The sequence below is a fragment of the Cucurbita moschata genome, unplaced genomic scaffold, assembly GCF_002738365.1.
Source record: "Cucurbita moschata cultivar Rifu unplaced genomic scaffold, Cmos_1.0 Cmo_Scf00029, whole genome shotgun sequence".
Lineage (NCBI taxonomy): Eukaryota > Viridiplantae > Streptophyta > Magnoliopsida > Cucurbitales > Cucurbitaceae > Cucurbita > Cucurbita moschata.
Window position 1 is genome coordinate 1,334,772 of NW_019268545.1, and position 18,370 is coordinate 1,353,141.

Consider the following 18,370-nt stretch of genomic DNA (forward strand, 5'->3'; position numbering starts at 1 on the left):
TTTTTTTTTTTTTTTTTTTTTTTTTTTGAATTCTTTGTTGTTTTACGTATCAGACATCAATCTTTCTTTTTAATACTTCTTGTTCCTCTGATTTATTTTTCTTAACCAATTTTTCTTTTTTTAATAAAAAGAAAGCAATCTTGTTTAAGCAATATGTAGAATGTTGATTTATCTTATCTGCAGAGTTGCTCTCCTACATCAGGAGGGAGGCAGAAGCTGGAAAGCTGCCTTCAAATGTTGCTGCAGGAATGGAAGAATTGTATCAGAATTATAAAAATGCCGTAAAAGTTCCCTCTTTGTTGGTTTTCCCCCTTAATAAATTCATCAGATGTATTATTTTGTTTGATGAGTGTTATTCGCTGACTTGCGGGAATTTCTCTTGGATTGTTAAGTGATTCCGTTCTATCAAATTCACTTGTTTTCATTCGCTTATTCATTTTGATTGTTGCTTTTGACTTGTTTCTTGGAATCTGGAGCCTAGACTAATGAAATAGAGTGGGCCATTATCGCTACTAGCTTTGAAATAAAGAGTTCTTTCTATTTATTTGCAGTATTCTCTCTAATATCTTGATTAATTTTTAAGGAATTTCTTAGCTACATTAATTAATTTCAGAGTTTCCATGCTTAAATTTTGTAATTCTGGTTATTAGAGGAATCTAAGTCTAACAAGTTCCATCAGAAATGATTATAGTTCGCATTGGGAATAAATTGAGCTGAATGAATACAGATATTGTAAGGAGGCAGATTGTACGTGCATCATTTAATATAACTTTTTCTTGACTACTCTTTTTTTTTTTTTTTTTTAATTATTATTTTAAAAATAAGAGACATAAGGTGCTTGATGTGACCAAAATGAAGAAACACCTACGGGCAGGGAGTCGAGAAAACCCCTTCGTACAAGGAACTAATTAGAGCCTACTCATTGTTGAGGCATTTATACTATTGACTAAGGGTTATGTTGGTTGGTTCTTTGCAACTTAACCTCTTAGAAAGTTTACATACTGTACTCTACGCCATCGTCATTTTACAATCTAAATAATCTTTTTTAAAGTTTGTCTACAACCTGTAGAATTTTCCCATAAAAGATGTAAAAAAAGTAATTGTTTGATGAAGTGCAAAGATGCTTAGAAAATAAAATTTAGATGTTGAATCATAAAGTGAAGGGATGACACTGTTATGTCTACGTTTTGTCTATGTTCTCCCTTTGACTTGTTGTAACATCGTGCACCTTAATTGTAAATCTAGAATTGCTTATCGAATCAACATTTAGATACTCAAGCAGCCTTGTCTCTGTCCTTGGATTCACTGACCGAGGGTTTTGGCTATCCCAATACAAGACCTCTTTTATAGAATGTTCTCTTCCCTTCCAAGTTCACGGTCTTTTGTTTTGCTTTTGTTTTGTTTTTTTTTGTTTTTTTTTTTATCACGGTGTATTTTTAAAGTATTAATTCCATGTCCCTTATTTTCAGGTTCTTAAGAGTGGAAATCCAAAGGCAGATGAAATTGTTTTGTCTAACATGACTGTTGCATTAGATCGCATATTGCTGGATGTGGAGGTAGTATATGATTTTATTTCAACTACAGTATGTCAAAGCTTTTAAGAAAGACAACTGAATGTTCTCTTGTCTGAGGCATAGCAGTAATATTTCAGGAACCTTTTGTCTTCTCACCACACCACAAAGCAGTTCGAGAGCCTTTTGATTACTACACGTTTGGTCAGAACTATGTCCGTCCACTGATTGATTTTGGGTAAGTTGGAAATTTGGTCTTTCAATCGGTGTATCAGATATGTTGTGATCCACTGGTTCTTTTTACTCTCTCATGAGAAATTACATCCCCTTTTTTGTTTGGGTACGTTAGGAAATGCTTCTTTTTGAAATAAACTTGTTTGAGCTCTGACTTTTCAGAATTGTGACGTTTGCGAATCATAACTTGGTCTTTGCTTTTCAAATAAAGCTTAGATCATGATTGAGCAAGTCCATTTTGCAAGGGTGATTATTATCATTATTATTTTGGTATTTCTCAAGCTTCATTGTTTTAGGGAAAAAGTCTTTCCATGGATAGCATCACAGGTTGCAAGTTTTCATCAATTCTTTTTATCTTGTGATATTGTCATTTTTTATTATTTGTTTTCCTAATCTGGACTGTTCATGCGTGTGATCAAAATAACCGATCAAAATTTTATGATCAATTTAGCGATCGATGCAAGTGTTGACAGTGAAAGCAATCTTTTCTATGATCAATTTAAGTTACTTGTTGACTTAACGGCGTTAGCTTCTTTCCTGTATGTTTGCCTCTGTCCTGATTCCTTATAGAAATTTTTTTTGCAGAAATTCATTTGTTGGTAACCCTTTTCTTTTCAAGGATATAGAGGAGAAGCTCCATCAGGTATCTATCTACAAGTTTCATCATTTCTCTATTATGTGATGATTTTGGGTTAATTTTGCTGATCATTGCTTAAGTTTCTTTAATGATCTCGATAAAGCGAAGATAAGTCATAAATCTCCCTCATTAGTTCAACTGTCACGTATCCAAGTAACAATCTAACCGCTTTAAAATAGATTGGTAAGCTTATTCCTAGCATTTATCTAAGCTCTTCTTCTGCAGCATTATTGTTGGTCTTATAAGGTAACGACCCTAAATTTCTACTTACTTAGAGTCCTTACTAACGTCTCATGCTCATCATCTATGTAGAAATATAATTCTTAAAAGCAAACCTCATCATAGTATGAATGTCGAAAATATTTAAAACATCCTCTTCCCTGGAAAACACAGTCATGGTCTTACGTGTTTAAATACGAAATACTGAAATTTAGAGAAATTAAAAACAAATACAAAATAATTTAAAACGATAAAATGCAAACAACCTATTCTAACTTAAGACTAGGAATTTAAATGAGTCTACCTTATGCACGTGTCACAGTCTCTGTTTGTGATGTCACCGTCCTCCGTACAGTTGTGCCTTGCCTTTACTTGAAAAATGATGTAGAAAACGGCTTGAGTATTTTGAAGAATACCCAGTAAGTGGCCCTACTATAGGGGCCCATGCAAGTGCAAACACATGCAATCATGCTCTTGGGATCTATCTCTAGTTCATCTAGGGATAGCCTCCAGTCTTAGACAAATTGGATGTGTAGTACCTCCCTACACACGACCCACGCGTACAAGTGTGAATCTCCAAGGCGCTCGCACACCCGCTGGACCCTCTGGTCAAGCTAATCTGTAGCGACGTTCGGAGGTCAGCGGAACTCCACAGTGTCATGCTCCTCATGAACACTCTGCTCGTCATACTGTGCGTGTCCACACTCATCATCTCTAGGGGAAGTATCCCCATGCTTATGAACATACAATATGCATGAGGTTCCTCTAATGTCCATCTCATCATCTCTTCTGACACAACCCTCTAGTCTCATCTCTTTGTTACATTAAGTAACACATGCCCGTGGATATTTATATTTATATCATTTTTATTCTCTTAGGTTGTGTCATATATCGATCTAACGACATGATGTAATATGACACTCATCATCATATAACATGCTCAATATGGAAAACATCATCATATTAAGGTAAAACGTCATGCAATCATCATACTCATCATATTGTCATAAAGTGCCTCAAGCACATCAATTACGTCATTCATCGAAATATATATATTACGCACATCAAGCATCATAACTCATACATCATCATATAATAGTATACGACATCATACGATACAACTCATGCACCATCATAACTCATACAATTTCTAACCTATCCTAGAGTAAGACCACTTACTTGGTTGTCTTTAGCTAAAGTACTCCCTAATTTAGCTAAACGTAAGCTCTTGTTCCTCGAGAGCTGCTCCAAAGGTTGATTGGGTTCGCTTTCTATCGCACCGTTTGTCACCTTTCGTTAGTATTTTACATTTTAATTAATAATCCAACTAATAATGTGAGAGTAAGACCACTTGGTTGTCTTTAGCTAAAGTACTCCCTAATTTAGCTAAACGTAAGCTCTTGTTCCTCGAGAGCTGCTCTAAAGGTTGATGGGGTTCGCTTCCTATCGCACCGTTTGTCACCTTTCGTTAGTATTTTACATTTTAATTAATAATCCAACTAACAATGTGAAATACGACTCTAAAACAGCCTCAGTAAAAATTGAATTCCACGTTTTTATTGTTTCTAAATTGTGTTTGGTAGTAAAACTTAAATTAAAAATATGTCAATATTATTTTATGTTACTTGGATCATTCAATCCCAATATTGTTTGTTATAGTATTATATTCACTAGATACAAATAATAATAATTTATTAGATCTTCCATTTATCTTTCCATTTATCTTTTCTCTTTTGTACCACTTTGTTTCTCACTCTCTCTTACTTTGGTTTAATTTACAATTACTTTTTACTAGTTTTAATTGATTTTTAAAAAAATGGCTACGGGCTAGACTTCCTTGTTGATATTTAATTTCTAAATAAGATCTAAATAATTGTAACAAAATTTGAATAAACGAGAAGAAAATCTAAGATATAACTTACTACGATTTCTCTAGAACATAGGGATCATTTTGGTATTTCTTTTCCAACCCAATTCAAGAGATTTGTAAGAAAATTTGGAAATTGACTTACTGAAATAGTCTATAACACTACTTTTTGTGAGCTTGAATTTGTGCAGTACAGGAGGTTTATGGAAAAGCTCTCTCTTTTGTTTTGTTTTTTTTTTTTTTTGTAAAAAGAAATTTTATGGTGGAATGGAAAATATGATTTTTATTTTTTTTTTTATTATTATTATTATTATTTTAAAAAACTGAACGGGACGTTACATAAAGAGAAGCAATTCATTGAGATCTGTTTGATATTTTGCTGACTGGTTTTCCTGTTTCTCTTTTGCGACTTGTAAAACTTTATTTCTTCCAATCTGTTGCCATGCTGAAGGCCTCTGATTGTTCATGACATTTCATTTCAGGGTCACAATGTTGTCTTGATATCAAATCATCAGACTGAAGCAGATCCAGCTATTATTTCATTGTTGCTTGAAAAGACAAGTCCATATATTGCTGAAAACATGGTACGCCTATTTCTTTTCGGTATACCCCTGCAATGTTCAGCTAAAATTTTGAGGGAATTCAGTAAGTGCTGGCATAAACTGAGTATCTTTTCTGTCTTGCAGATTTACGTAGCAGGGGATAGAGTTATTGTAGACCCTCTTTGCAAGCCCTTCAGCATTGGAAGGTTCCAATATAATTTTCCTACAATTTATCAGATTGTATTTGTGATATCCACGGGGAGGAAAACGAAACACCCTTTATAAGGGTATGGAAACCTTTCCCTAGCAAACGTGTTTTAAAACCTTGAGGGAAAGCCCAAAAGGGAAAGCCCAAAGAGGACAATATCTGCTATCGGTGAGCTTGGACCGTTACAGTATATCTAATTATTTAACTAAACGGACTCAATTTACAAATGCAGAAATCTTATTTGTGTTTATTCAAAAAAGCACATGTTTGATATTCCCGAGCTTGCAGAAACAAAAAGGAAAGCAAACACACGAAGTCTAAAGGAGATGGCTTTACTTTTAAGGTACCTATACCACTGGTAGCAGCTAGGGGGAAAAAAGCTTGTTTCTGTTAGAAGAACACGACTCTTTACACTAGTATGATATTGTCCACTTTGAACATAAGCTCTCATGGACTTTGCTTTGGGCTTCCCCAAAAGGCCTCATACCAATGGAGAGAGTATTCCTTGATTATAAACTTATGATCATTCTCTAAATCAGTCAATGTGGGACTTCCATCCAACACCTCCCCTCGAACAAAATACGCCTCCCCTTAATTGAGGCTCGACTCCTTTTCTTTTGGAGTCTTAGTCATTTTTTACTATGCCTTCGAGGAGCCTCAACTCCTTTTTCTTTTGGAGTCCTTTGTTCGACATTTGGGAATTCTATTGACATGGCTAATTTAGGGCATGGCTCTGATACTATGTTAGATGAACACGACTCTCCACAATGATATGATATTGTCCACTTTGAGCATAAGCTCTCATGGCTTTGCTTTCCAAAAGGCCTCATACCAATGGAGAGAGTATTCCTTGATTATAAACTCATGATCATTCCTTAAATTAGCCGACGTGGGACTTCCATCCATCAGTTTTTATGCTGTGTTTTACCAGTCAATAAATTGTCAATTCCAAATATCTTAAATTTATTGCGTCTTTTAAGCCTCAATATGTTCTTTCCTATTTTCCATTTTTATGTCTTCATCAGCGGTAAATTTTACATAGGGGTGGATCGCAACTAATATGGATTGCACCAAGTGGTGGCCGGGACCGATTGGATCCATCATCTGGAGAATGGTCACCAGTAAGTTCTCTTTACCTTGAATAAAGACAAATATGCAGAGGCATATCTAGTTTCTCGTTGCAGTAGTGAGCTTTGGTTAGTAATTCAGTTTAAAATATTCATCCTTGTGTTCTGATTTTTTATGTCAGTGGTTTGTGTACTGGTCTTCTAATTTCATGCACATACCACAAAAATAAGAACAGGAAGGGGAATACTGAACAGTACCCTTATTATTCTGTAGACAAGGGTACAACGAAAATTTTTGGCCTGTCTTGGTTAGAAGATCTCCACAATAGTAAAGGAGTGAATGAGGTGTGGGGTTTCATTGTTCTGTGGCCTCTTCCCCTTTTTCATTCTCTAAATCATTTTTTCGTAAAAATAGAAAAGGACCAGCAAAAGCCTATTCTCTACTCCATTTTGTACACTTTAGTCATCATTTCTATCATTTCATTTCTATCATTTCTATAACGGCCCAGATCCACCGCTAGCAGATATTGTCCTCTTTGGGCTTTCCCTTTCGGACTTCCCCTCAAGGCATTAAAACGCGTCTGCTAGGGGAAAGTTTCCACACCCTTATAAATGGTGGTTTGTTCTCCTCCCCAACCAATGTGGGACATCACAATCCACCCCCCTTCGGGGTCCAGTGTCCTCGCCGACACTCTTTCCTTCCTCCCATCGATGTGGGACCGCTCCCAAATCCACCCCCCGCCACGTGTCTACCCATCTTCGGGAAACAGCGAGAAGGCTGGCACATCGTCCGGTGTCTGGCTCTGATACCATTTGTAACGGCCCAGATCCACCGCTAGCAGATATTGTCCTCTTTGGGCTTTTCCTTTCGGGCTTCCCCTCAAGGCTTTAAAACGCGTCTGCTAGGGGAAGGTTTCCACACCCTTATAAATGGTGGTTTATTCTCCTCCCCAACCAACGTGGGACATCACAATTTCTTCTTGTGTTCGAATCTCTTTTAGTTCAGTTTATGTCTTTGAAATTGTTATATTCAATTATTTTTTTATATACAAAAGTAGTTCGTACTGATATTAGAGGGGTCAGGCACCCTTTGATGCTTCTTCAATGGACAACATGAGAAGGCTCATTCAACACTCGGGTGTTCCTGGGCATTTGTGTCCCCTTGCTTTATTATGTTATGACATCATGCCACCTCCTTCAAAGGTATATATAACCTTTCGTTCCTTTTTAATTTCATTACATTTTTATATATTAATTCTTCCTTTTTTCCAGGTAGAAATTGAAATTGGAGAAAAAAGAGTGATTTCCTTTAATGGGGTGGGTTTGTCTTTGGCTCCTGCAATCAGCTTCGAGGCCATTGCTGCTACCCACAGAAATCCTGATGAGGTCTGTCTGATCTTTAAATTTTTATGGAGTATAAGGAGGTAGTAAAATATTGTGCTCGATTTATTGTTTCGAATCGTATGAAGTAAACATACTGTTAAATCTAGGAGTGTGAGAATTTATTTATAAAGCACAAATACAATGTTTTTTGTTCTCATTAAACACCGGGGGTTTGGCAGGCTAGGGAGGCATACTCAAAGGCTCTGTTTGATTCTGTGTCCATGCAATATAATGTGCTCAAAGCGGCTATTTACGGCAGACAAGCACTAAGAGCATCAACTGCAGATGTCTCTTTGTCACAACCTTGGATCTAGTCGTTTGCAATCGTTTTTCTAGATCAGTTCATTATATAATCAGGTACCTCAAATTCTGGTTTCCATGAACACAATTGAGTTGAGTACTGATATTTGCTGGAAATCCTGAAAAATGATAGAAAAACTGTCTAAGATGTTTGTGATATGATTAGCTGATGCGGAAACCAATAGTCAAAACGAGCATAGCTTAGTTAATTAAGCATGGCTTAATAATCTAAAAGTTGATAAGTCGATCTTTCACTCTTTTACATTCGACTTCCATATGGATTTCTGTACCATTTATCTTTCCATCTTCTTTTACAACGTGCAGCTCATGACATAATTTGACACAATTTTGCGACTCACAGAACAACACTGGTCATTCAATTCGTGCACGAACTGTAAGAGGAAATCAATTCTGTCACTCGTCATCGACGTCTCGAGGGAATTTTGCTGATTTACAGGCCTGTCCCTACCCCAAGGCATGTGCATTTCAATAGACATTGAAGCTGCCTCAAATGCTTGGCCTCTTGGTAATGTACAGATCCTTCATCTCTTAGGATGGACTCATTTTATTATATATAGGTGTATATGTTCACTACCATTTTCATGTTTATATATCTTAGGAATCATTAATTTTCAATTTGTACCATTTCTTCTCTTTCAGTCTCATACTTTTGGATATATATATATATATATATATATCGTTACAGAACAATAGAATAATTTTCTTCAGATTCTCATTCGTGTATGAGTGTTAGAAAATTGTTCTTTTTGGGCTTTTCGTTTTAGTATCTGAACGACGGAATGTGTAACCAAAATCCATAAACGATGTATGAGAGAGAAGAAAGAACGAGTCTCTCAATCCGTATTCAACACATTATCATAAGATAGTTCGAAATTCAGATCTCGACCTTTGCCATATTATGCTAGACGTTTGATTCATCTTCTTACCACGACCTACTAATGACAAAGGCAAATAAACATAACGAAATGACTATTGCAAACCCGACACAATATAAAAAGTTGATTAGTTGAAGGTGTGCTTTTTATGTGTTGGAGTCTGGCCCTACATTTCAACCTAACTCGAGACGCGCTGTAATATTGACTCACCCATGCCACCAGACATTATCCTCGAAAATTCATTTCTATTGGAAGACGTCTAAGACACCTGTCTATACCATAACATAATGTTAGAAATTTGAAGATAAAATTACAAATTTTGATAATCTAAGTCTCGGTTTAAATTTTTATAGTGTGAAAGGTTATCATCACACGTTGTCGTCTCTTGAATGAAACCTCTTCGCTTGCAAATCATGAATGATACAATTAAAAAAATTCTAAATATAAGTGATTAAATTAAACTTTCAAATCATGCCAACTAAATTAAAAATACAAACGAATAAATCATTTTAATTATTTAAATAAACAAAGATATTAATCCAAATTCATGTGACCAGCAAATACTCCACACTTTGAAGCAAACGTCAATATCAAACAAGTCCACGTGGCATGGGTCATCAATCATAGAAGCATGGTACAGCTGTCCTAGACAGTTACATCCCCTAACCAATTTATCCACGTGGCTTTGTTGATAGCATAAAAATATAAGTTTTAATTACTTAATATTAACCCATAATGATATTTAAAAACTAACTCATTTTTGTTATAATTATTGTCCTAATCAAATAAAAAATCACAATAAGAAGCTGAGAATAATTTGAAAATAAACAAATATATTTATAAAAGTTTATTATTGAAACAACGTACACCAAATTTATAAACAGACAAAAAAATTACTTCCGTGTGCACACATTATTACATACTTGATTCATTGTTCACAAAATCACTTGGGTTCTTCTTGTTGCGCCGCTTCGAGCGACGACGATGGCTACCGCCGAACTTCAGCCTTCCAGTGTTCTTGAAACGTTGTTGCTCAGTTGAAATAATGACGCATTCTGGAGGTGGAGTAGGATATCGGAGTAAATCGTAACAGTATGAATAGTACATATAATGCTCGCGAAAATTGCGCATGGCAGCGCGACGCCCCGCGGTTATAGTGGCGAAGTCTCGAGCGTTAAGACGGGCGTTGAGGTTGGTGCAGTTGGAAGCTTCTAGAACTTCTTGAATGGGATCAGAGGCGCAACCATCCAAAACAAAGTCCTTGAATTCAGAAACAAAGGGTGCATATTTATAGTTGACTTTGTATTTGCCTCCTGAGGTTGCCCAATTGCTGGCATCCCAAATTGTGGCGTATAAAGACATTGGCTTTGATGGGTAATCTCCACCCATTGCTTCATTTCTCACCACTTCTCTAATGGGAACTTCGTCAATGTAAAATCTACAAAGTTTCAAAAAAATAAAATAAGAAGATCATACAGTAAAAATAAACATAACTCAATAATTATATATTACACATACATACACGTATGAATAACTATGTTCTTGTGAACTCTATATTATAGTTGTTTTTCGCGTATATATATAATATATACACGTAAATATTATATTAATAACTATATTCTATTCAATATAAACATAACTTAATGATTATATATATACATATATATACACACGAACATCATATGAATAACTATGTTCTAAGTCAACATAAACATAGCTTAATGATTATATACATACATACATACACACACGAACATCGTATTAATAGCTATGTTCTAAGTCAACATAATCATAACTTAATGATTATATATATACATATATACATACATATACACACGAACATCATATAATTAACTATGTTCTAAGCCAACATAAACATAGCTCAATAATTATATATATATATACACACACATACACACGCGAACATCATATTAATAACTATGTTCTAAGTCAACATAATCATAACTTAATGATTATATATATACATATATACATACATATACACATGAACATCATATGAATAACCATGTTCTAAGTCAACATAATCATAACTTAATGATTATATATATACATATATACATACATACACACACAAACATCATATGAATAACTACGTTCTAAGTCAGCAGAAACATAGCTCAATAATTATATATATACATATATATATGGATACATACATACATATATATACACACATACACACGCAAACATCATATTAATAACTATGTTGTAAGTCAACATAAACATAGCTAAAAAATAATAATAAAATAAAAATAAATAAATAAATAAAGATATATATATATATACCTTTCCTACTTTATAGTTGTTTTTCTCGAGGTTAAAAAATTAAATTAATTCTAAATAACGAACTTATTATCATAGTACGCATCACAATTTTCGAGAGAGAGGTGATAAATTAGGGAGCGAGAGAATTAAGAAGAGACCCTAAACAAAAATTCTTATCCAAGTCTTAGATTACGCAAAGCAAAGCAATGGCATCACATGGATCCATCTTTTGTGAATGGGTAGTGTTTACTTTGCCATGTGATCCAAAATTGTAGCTTTGTTCACAAATTCACACTAAAAAAATAATAATAAAAAGATGCTGACTCTTGACTTTGCACCATGCAGTTTCCATTCTTATCCTTTTCATTCAATCATATGGTATTAGAAAACACCATGTCGATTCCAAATCAAAAGATTAAATGACAAACAAACCAAAGAGGGAATTACTTATAGGAACTCACAATTAATAAATTTATTTCAATTATTACTAAAATGATTCATTGGCTAAATAATGAATGCATCACACTTACGTTCTATATTTGTAATTTAGCTAAGATTTAATTTTAAAATGAAAAAAAATATATAGAACCAAACAAATAATTCTTTTGTGTTTTTCAAACCAGAAAACCAGAAAGTCATCATTTGTCATTCTCAGTTACCATTCATGTAATCAATTCCTCAAAGGAAAATTGAAATAATGAAATTCCTCAACCGATTTAGAAAGAAAAACTGAAAATGACCAGAAAATAATTCATGTCGATCTTTATTTAATGGCCACTCAATTCACGATGGAACCAAACCAACCATCGCCATCCATCAAATTCTACACGCAATCCACCCTTTCCAATTACCATTACCATTTATTATATATATATATATAGAGGTTAAATTTCAAATTTAATTTATAAAAAATCATAAAAAATTTCTAAACAATATAATATAATATTACAAAGGTAGAAACGAATAAATTTATAATTTAATATATATATATATACACGTTTTAAAAGTTAATTTACGAAATACACCACAAATTTAAGAGTTAATTTACGAAATACACCTCAAATTTAAGACAAAATACACTTCAAATTTTGGGTAAGTTTCGATCAGATTTTAATACTTTATTTTTTATTAGAAATTTACTAATATTATACAGAATATTATAAAATTTTAACATCCTTGTTACCATTTTTTCAATTTTACAAAAAAAAAAAAAACTAAATTGGTAAAAGTTAATTAAAATTATTTTTTATTAAAATAAAAGATAAATTTTGATGTGAAAGTAAAATTTAGAAAGTTACCATTTTTAAAATTTTAAATTATATTGCTAAAATCAGCTATATGTGTTTGAATCAAATTTCAAATTTATTAGCCCAAAAAAACTCTTAAAGAATTTAAAAATAAAAAATAAAAAACTAAAAACAAAATTTTAAAAGTACCGTTAAACATAGAAATAAGGTAATTTAGTATTTGAAAAGTCTATAGAGATATACTTACATAATATTGTGAGCGCTCCAATGAATGCTGTACCGGTGGAACTCCTTGGAAGGGTCGAACCAGAGCCGGTACCGCTCCTCCCGCCCCCTGTTCGTGCTTCCGTTTCCGTACAGATTTGTCTGAAACCTCCATGGCTTCCCGTCTATGTTCCCTAAGAACTCAAAGTCCAGCTCGTCATGATTCTTCTCGAATACGTCTCCGTTCGAGGTCTGTTACGGACGAACATGCACAAAAACGAAACAAAATTCAACCGCGATCATCATTCGCAATCATGGAGGATAACAAATTAGGACGAAATTTGTAGTTTGCGGAATCGAGTATAAGTTCTCATTCAATTTCCGTAAGAGTGTTTGTTTAATCTGAAATTGAATCAATACATTTCTAGGTTTTCTGTTCGATTAATTGATTCAACGATTACGACTCCTGTTTGACCGAAATTTCTTGTGGAAATTATCTTTTCAACATTCGCGGCTCTTAATTTTTCTCAGCAACCAAAAAATTAAGGCGAGATTAAACAGAACTTCATCCAATCGCTACTTACGTTGAAGGCTACAACGATTTCTTTTACTCAGCAACCAAACAATTAAGGCGAGATTAAACAAAACTTCATTCAATCGTTACTTACGTAGAAGGCTACAACGATTCCTTCTACTCAGCAACCAAACAATTAAGGCGAGATTAAACAAAACTTAATTCAATCGCTACTTACGTAGAAGGCTACAACGATTCCAGCGGTGTAATCGGACGGCAATTTGATTCTGGCGCTGAAGAATCCATGATTATACATCTTGGACGAGATGAATCCTGAGCCTGAAAATTTCATTAAAATTCAAAAAAATCAAACCGCGGAAATTCAAACACGTTTTCTCTCAGAAACAGAGCAATTTCAAATCAAAAAACAATACCGGTGAAGCGATCGAGGAGAAGTCGAACGGATTTGCCGTCAGGAGAACGAACAAGATTGCTGTCTCCAAAAAGAGGCGATAAACCTTCATTGAAACGGATTGTACTGACATTGAAAGAAGCATTTGCAACAAAATTACAAAAACAAAAGATCATCAACATCCGAAGAAGAAACAGATTGGAGCCTCCATTGCTACACAGCCAAGCATCCATATTCTCTCTCTCTCTCTCTATATATATATATATATATATATGTATATTCCCTCTCTACTTCTGCACATATATATATATATACACACAAATATTGTTCTTAAAAGAGGAAGATGAAGAGAAGAGAGGTTTGAAATTGAATGCTTAATTAAGTCTTGGATGAAATTAAGAAGTTGCTGACGTGTATTCTTTTAAACAAGAAATGACAGATTTGCCCTTCTTTGTTCGCGATATTTCGGAAAAGCCACTGTTTCATGAGATGGATTGCTAAGTTCGGTTCCTTATCCTATATTCAAATAATAAATATAATTTATAAAATGAATAAAAGAAATATTATAATATATATATATATATATATAACATTGAATTAATTAATTAATTATACTTATTTTTATGTTTATGTTTATTTATTTTGATTATCCATTCATATTGCTTACAATAAAAGATTAAATTTCTTAATTTGAAAGTCACGAAAAGGAGTTTGACACCTAAGATATTTATATTTAATTACTATTTTTTTTTTAATATTCCACGTTGTATAATTATTATTTTTAGATATAAAAATTAAAATTAGAACGAACAAATTTAAACTTATCTAATTACTCTCTGTTTAACCGAAAATATTAATTTATCTAATTAAAACAAGATAAATATTATTCTTATTGATTTTAGAAAGTACAATAACGGCCCTACTGTTTCGGTTTAAAATAAGTTCGTTGCTACATGTTTGTTACGACGGGTTGAAGTGAAAGTATCTAAAAGTCCGTTTTAACCTCGTGGATTTTAATTGTAAGAGCTTAAAACTCACTACATTAGTAGATATTGTCCGCTTTGATCTGTTACGTATCTCTCACGGTTTTAAAATGCATGTAGTAGGGAGAAGTTTTCACACCCTTTTAAAGAATGTTTCAGTCCCCTCTCAAAACGATATGAGATCTCACAATCTGAAACGTGTGTTTGTCGGGAGTTAAATCATTGGACTACGAATGGTATCAGAGCTAGACACCGAGTGGTGTGCCAGCGAGAACGTTAGGTATCGAAGAGGGGTGGATTGTGATATCCCACATCAGTTGGAGAGGGGAACGAAACATTCTTTATAAGGGGGTGGAAACCTCTCCCTACCAGACACATTTTAAAACCATGAGGCTGACGACCATACGTAATGGGTCAAAATGGACACTATCTATTAGCAGTGGGTTTGGGCTGTTACATTGATCTTTATAAATAATGCATAGATGGTGACAACATAGTTCGAAAAAAGGCTTATCAACTCTCTGAGCGGAGTTCAAAAGCTGAAACATAACCAAACTATTCTATGAATGAAAAGTTACTAAAATACGTGAAACTATCTATCAATGACTTCATTTCCATGGTCTCCTCGATAAACGCCACATTTACCTTTACTTAGAGCCGAGAAATGAATTCACATACTTCTTTTATAGAGATTTTCATACTATGTGTCACGGTCATGCTTGGACTCGCTCCTCACTTAGGCCAGTAGAGCTTGTCGAGCTGTCTCCTCGCTCGAAACCACCATTCTCTGAGGTTTTTGTTTTTAGGTTTTTCGTTCGATACATTATTTCTTGAATGGGCAACCCATCTAACCGACCCTTTATTGCATCAACGACAAGGGTCTTGTCAGCAAGTTCCTTCACTCGCTCGTTTAGATATCGAATACTGTCGAGGACTTCCTGCAAGTATTGCATTTGTTCTTTTATTTCGACTAATCTGTCGACGTGGGACTTGTTTAACTGTTTGGTCGTAGACATGTCTATCGATCACTTCGGAACCAACTAGGCTTTGATACCAACTATCACAATCGCCTTTTCTCGACAGCGGATTTGACGATTGTGCGACACTCACTCTCAACACTGAGTGAGTTAAGCCAACTTCGGATCACAGTACCTACGGTCAGGCAACGTGTATTCAAACCTCGGGACCCCATTTGAAAGAAGATTTTAGAGAGGTTTAAAAGGTGATTGTGACACTATCCATAGACACTCATATTATATATATTATTTGTCACGTGACAAATTATTCATTTTTTCGACTAAAAAATTAAAGATTCAAATTTTTAGCCGGGTTGAATTAAAAAAACCATTAAAATAATTTGTTATGCTAATAATTTTTAAAATAGTTGAGTTCACTTAATAATAATTTTATTTTCTAATAATAATAATTTGTACTATATATTGACGTGGATTTTGTATATGTGGGAAAAAAAATCAGGAAAATAAATAAATAAATAAATAAATATATATATATATATATATATATTTTACAGAAAAAGAAAAAGCAAGTGAAGAAATTATGTTTTTTAAATGAGCTGGTGACAATAGATTTTTATTTTTTTTTCTTTAATATTTAAAAAAGGAAAATGACGAAATTAGGACAAGGTGTTCCCATCCAAATATAAGTTTGACTGTCTAATTTAGTCATTTAACTTTAATTATTTTGAGTTTTAAAAACTTGCATTATTTATTTTAAAAATTTAGATAAAAAATAAAATAAAATAAAATAAAAAATCATCATTTTTATTGACTTTCTAAAAATATACCTACACCTTAAAGCCTTTATTAATATATGTCTGTAATTTGTAAGAAATGATTAAGCCTTGTATTTTTGTAAAATAATAATAATAATAATAATAAATTCAGATTAATATAGTTATAAATCATTTATTATTATTATTATTTTCTCAGCTATTACAGCACAGAAAAAGAGATAAAGTTTTCGATATTTATATTTAATTTATTTACAACAAATAATGATTTTTAAATTTTTTTTTTTATTTTTTATGAATTTATTAAATATAAAATTAAATATTTTCGATTTAATCAAACATAAAATTTATATTTATATTTAATAAATAAGTTAATTAAAAAAAATTAAAAAGAAGCCTATGAAAGGTGGGGAGGGAGTTTTGTAATTAAGGCATGAGTGGAAGGGTAATATGGTAAAAACGAGCCTTTTATTTCCATTTCCAATTCCAGCCGTCTGAAATCGGCGGAGACGGTGGGAAGCCTCCCGTCAAGAAAGCGTGTCCAAGACTAACGGCGTTCGCCACTAGTTCCAAGCTGTCCTCATCCAGCCCGGTTATTACCAGTCTTTGATGGTTAATGTCGAAAATACCCCTCTACTTTTCACCCTAGGTAAAAAAAATTCGCGGTAAAATTATAAATTTGATTTTTTTAACTTCTACCCTTGAGTATCATAGGTCTTTGCACTTGTTACCTTTAACATAACTCAACTGATTTTTACACGTGTTTTCGAAATTTTCGCTATAATGGAAGTAAGGGATTGACAAATGGATCTTCAAGGACAAGAGACAAGTGATCTTGAATCGTTTCAAATGTCTCACGAGAGTGAATAGATTTCAGTTTCAGCTCTTCGTTAGGCTAAAAGTCAACTCGTGCTAAAAAAACAACATTTAGAGATTCTATGACATAACAGACAACGAAAACTTTAGAGTCTAGTCTAAACTTCAATCTACCAGGTTCATAACCATTTAGCTTCCTCATGCCATCGTCGTTAACCTAACTCAGGTCTTACCTATAAGAAAGGAAAAGTAACACGAATGAGTATAAAAATGTACTCAGTAAGTAGCTCGCTTAAACCTAATAAGATTGTTTATACAGATTCACATATAACGGAGACTCTACTATAAGCCATCAATAAACTACTTAACCCAGATTCTCGATAATAGGTTGCGTACTAGAGGTAGGACTCGTTCTGCTCATCTGAACTAAATTGATTCTCATGTAACTACTTACTACTAAGACGTGCTTATGACTAAACGTTGTATACGTATACCTTAAGTTTCCTGACCATGAGTATCTAAGATTAACTAAATCTCTTTTGGTCAACCTCGGGTTTTGTTTGAAAGCTTATGCAAACAATTGTTATTGATTTGATGTCTCACATAGAGTGGTTACGTGGTCTACAATCAACATCGAGCCCCTAGAAGCTCCTATTTGTACCCAAACGCCATAAAACTATGTCGTACGTTTGTCTAGTTTAGCATTTAGGTTCTTCTGCTTACTTTTAATTTTCAGCAGGTCAGTTTCTAACTTTTCTACATTAGCCAAATAAAGCTCTCTCTAGTCTCTTAGAGCTCGTTTACTAGGCTAAGTTTGGGATATCCAGATAATTGTGTTCTAGTCTTAGTGTATGTCATCGTATTTCCAACTCGGTTTTGCTGGCATACATCGTAGAGTATGTTTTTTGTGATAGATAACTACTAAGGCAGTCGGTCTAGACCTAATAGTCTCACAATACAAATGAGACACATGACACAAGAAGGAGTAACTGTGATGTCCCACATTGGTTGGGGAGGAGAACAAACCACCATTTATAAGGGTGTGAAAACTTTCCCCTAGTAGATGCGTTTTAAAGCCCTAAGGGGAAGCCCGAAAGGGAAAGCCCAAAGAGGACAATATCTGCTAGCGGTGGGCCTAGGTTGTTACAAATGGTATCAAAGCCAGACACCAGACGATGTGCCAGGAAGAATGCTGGGCCCCAAAGGGGGTGGATTTTGGGGCAGTCCTACATCGATTGGAGGAAGGAAAGAGTGTCAGCGAAGACGCTGGTCCTCGAGGGGGGGGGGGGGGGGG

At 34.0% G+C, this 18,370-nt stretch overlaps 2 protein-coding genes across 5 annotated transcripts in view; one reads left to right on the plus strand and one right to left on the minus strand.

Annotated features, from left to right (window-relative positions):
- The window catches only part of LOC111464113 (glycerol-3-phosphate acyltransferase, chloroplastic-like), a 9,864-nt gene extending 1,243 nt beyond the window's left edge, over positions 1-8,621 (plus strand). The window contains exons 2-13 of one of the 3 annotated variants that reach the window (XR_002713992.1): positions 184-281; positions 1,470-1,556; positions 1,652-1,749; positions 2,331-2,388; positions 4,951-5,052; positions 5,155-5,216; positions 5,451-5,561; positions 6,261-6,339; positions 7,369-7,488; positions 7,558-7,671; positions 7,848-8,040; positions 8,072-8,286. Coding sequence is in view for 2 of the 3 variants with exons in the window: in XM_023108208.1 (XP_022963976.1) it covers positions 184-281; positions 1,470-1,556; positions 1,652-1,749; positions 2,331-2,388; positions 4,951-5,052; positions 5,155-5,216; positions 5,451-5,561; positions 6,261-6,339; positions 7,369-7,488; positions 7,558-7,671; positions 7,848-7,982 (1,064 nt within the window). In the remaining variant the exon portion in view is untranslated. The other 2 variants (XM_023108208.1, XM_023108207.1) reach the window with 2 other exon arrangements.
- Positions 8,622-9,688: 1,067 nt separating this feature from the next.
- The window catches only part of LOC111464116 (probable xyloglucan endotransglucosylase/hydrolase protein 30), a 22,153-nt gene continuing 13,471 nt past the window's right edge, over positions 9,689-18,370 (minus strand). For both annotated transcript variants that reach the window (XM_023108212.1, XM_023108211.1), the window contains exons 2-5: positions 13,550-13,779; positions 13,354-13,454; positions 12,645-12,853; positions 9,689-10,302 (exon numbers count right to left, since the gene is read on the minus strand). In XM_023108212.1, the coding sequence (XP_022963980.1) occupies positions 9,780-10,302; positions 12,645-12,853; positions 13,354-13,454; positions 13,550-13,760 (1,044 nt within the window). In that variant the 5' untranslated portion in view covers positions 13,761-13,779 and the 3' untranslated portion in view covers positions 9,689-9,779. The remainder of the gene's footprint in view (positions 10,303-12,644; positions 12,854-13,353; positions 13,455-13,549; positions 13,780-18,370) is intronic.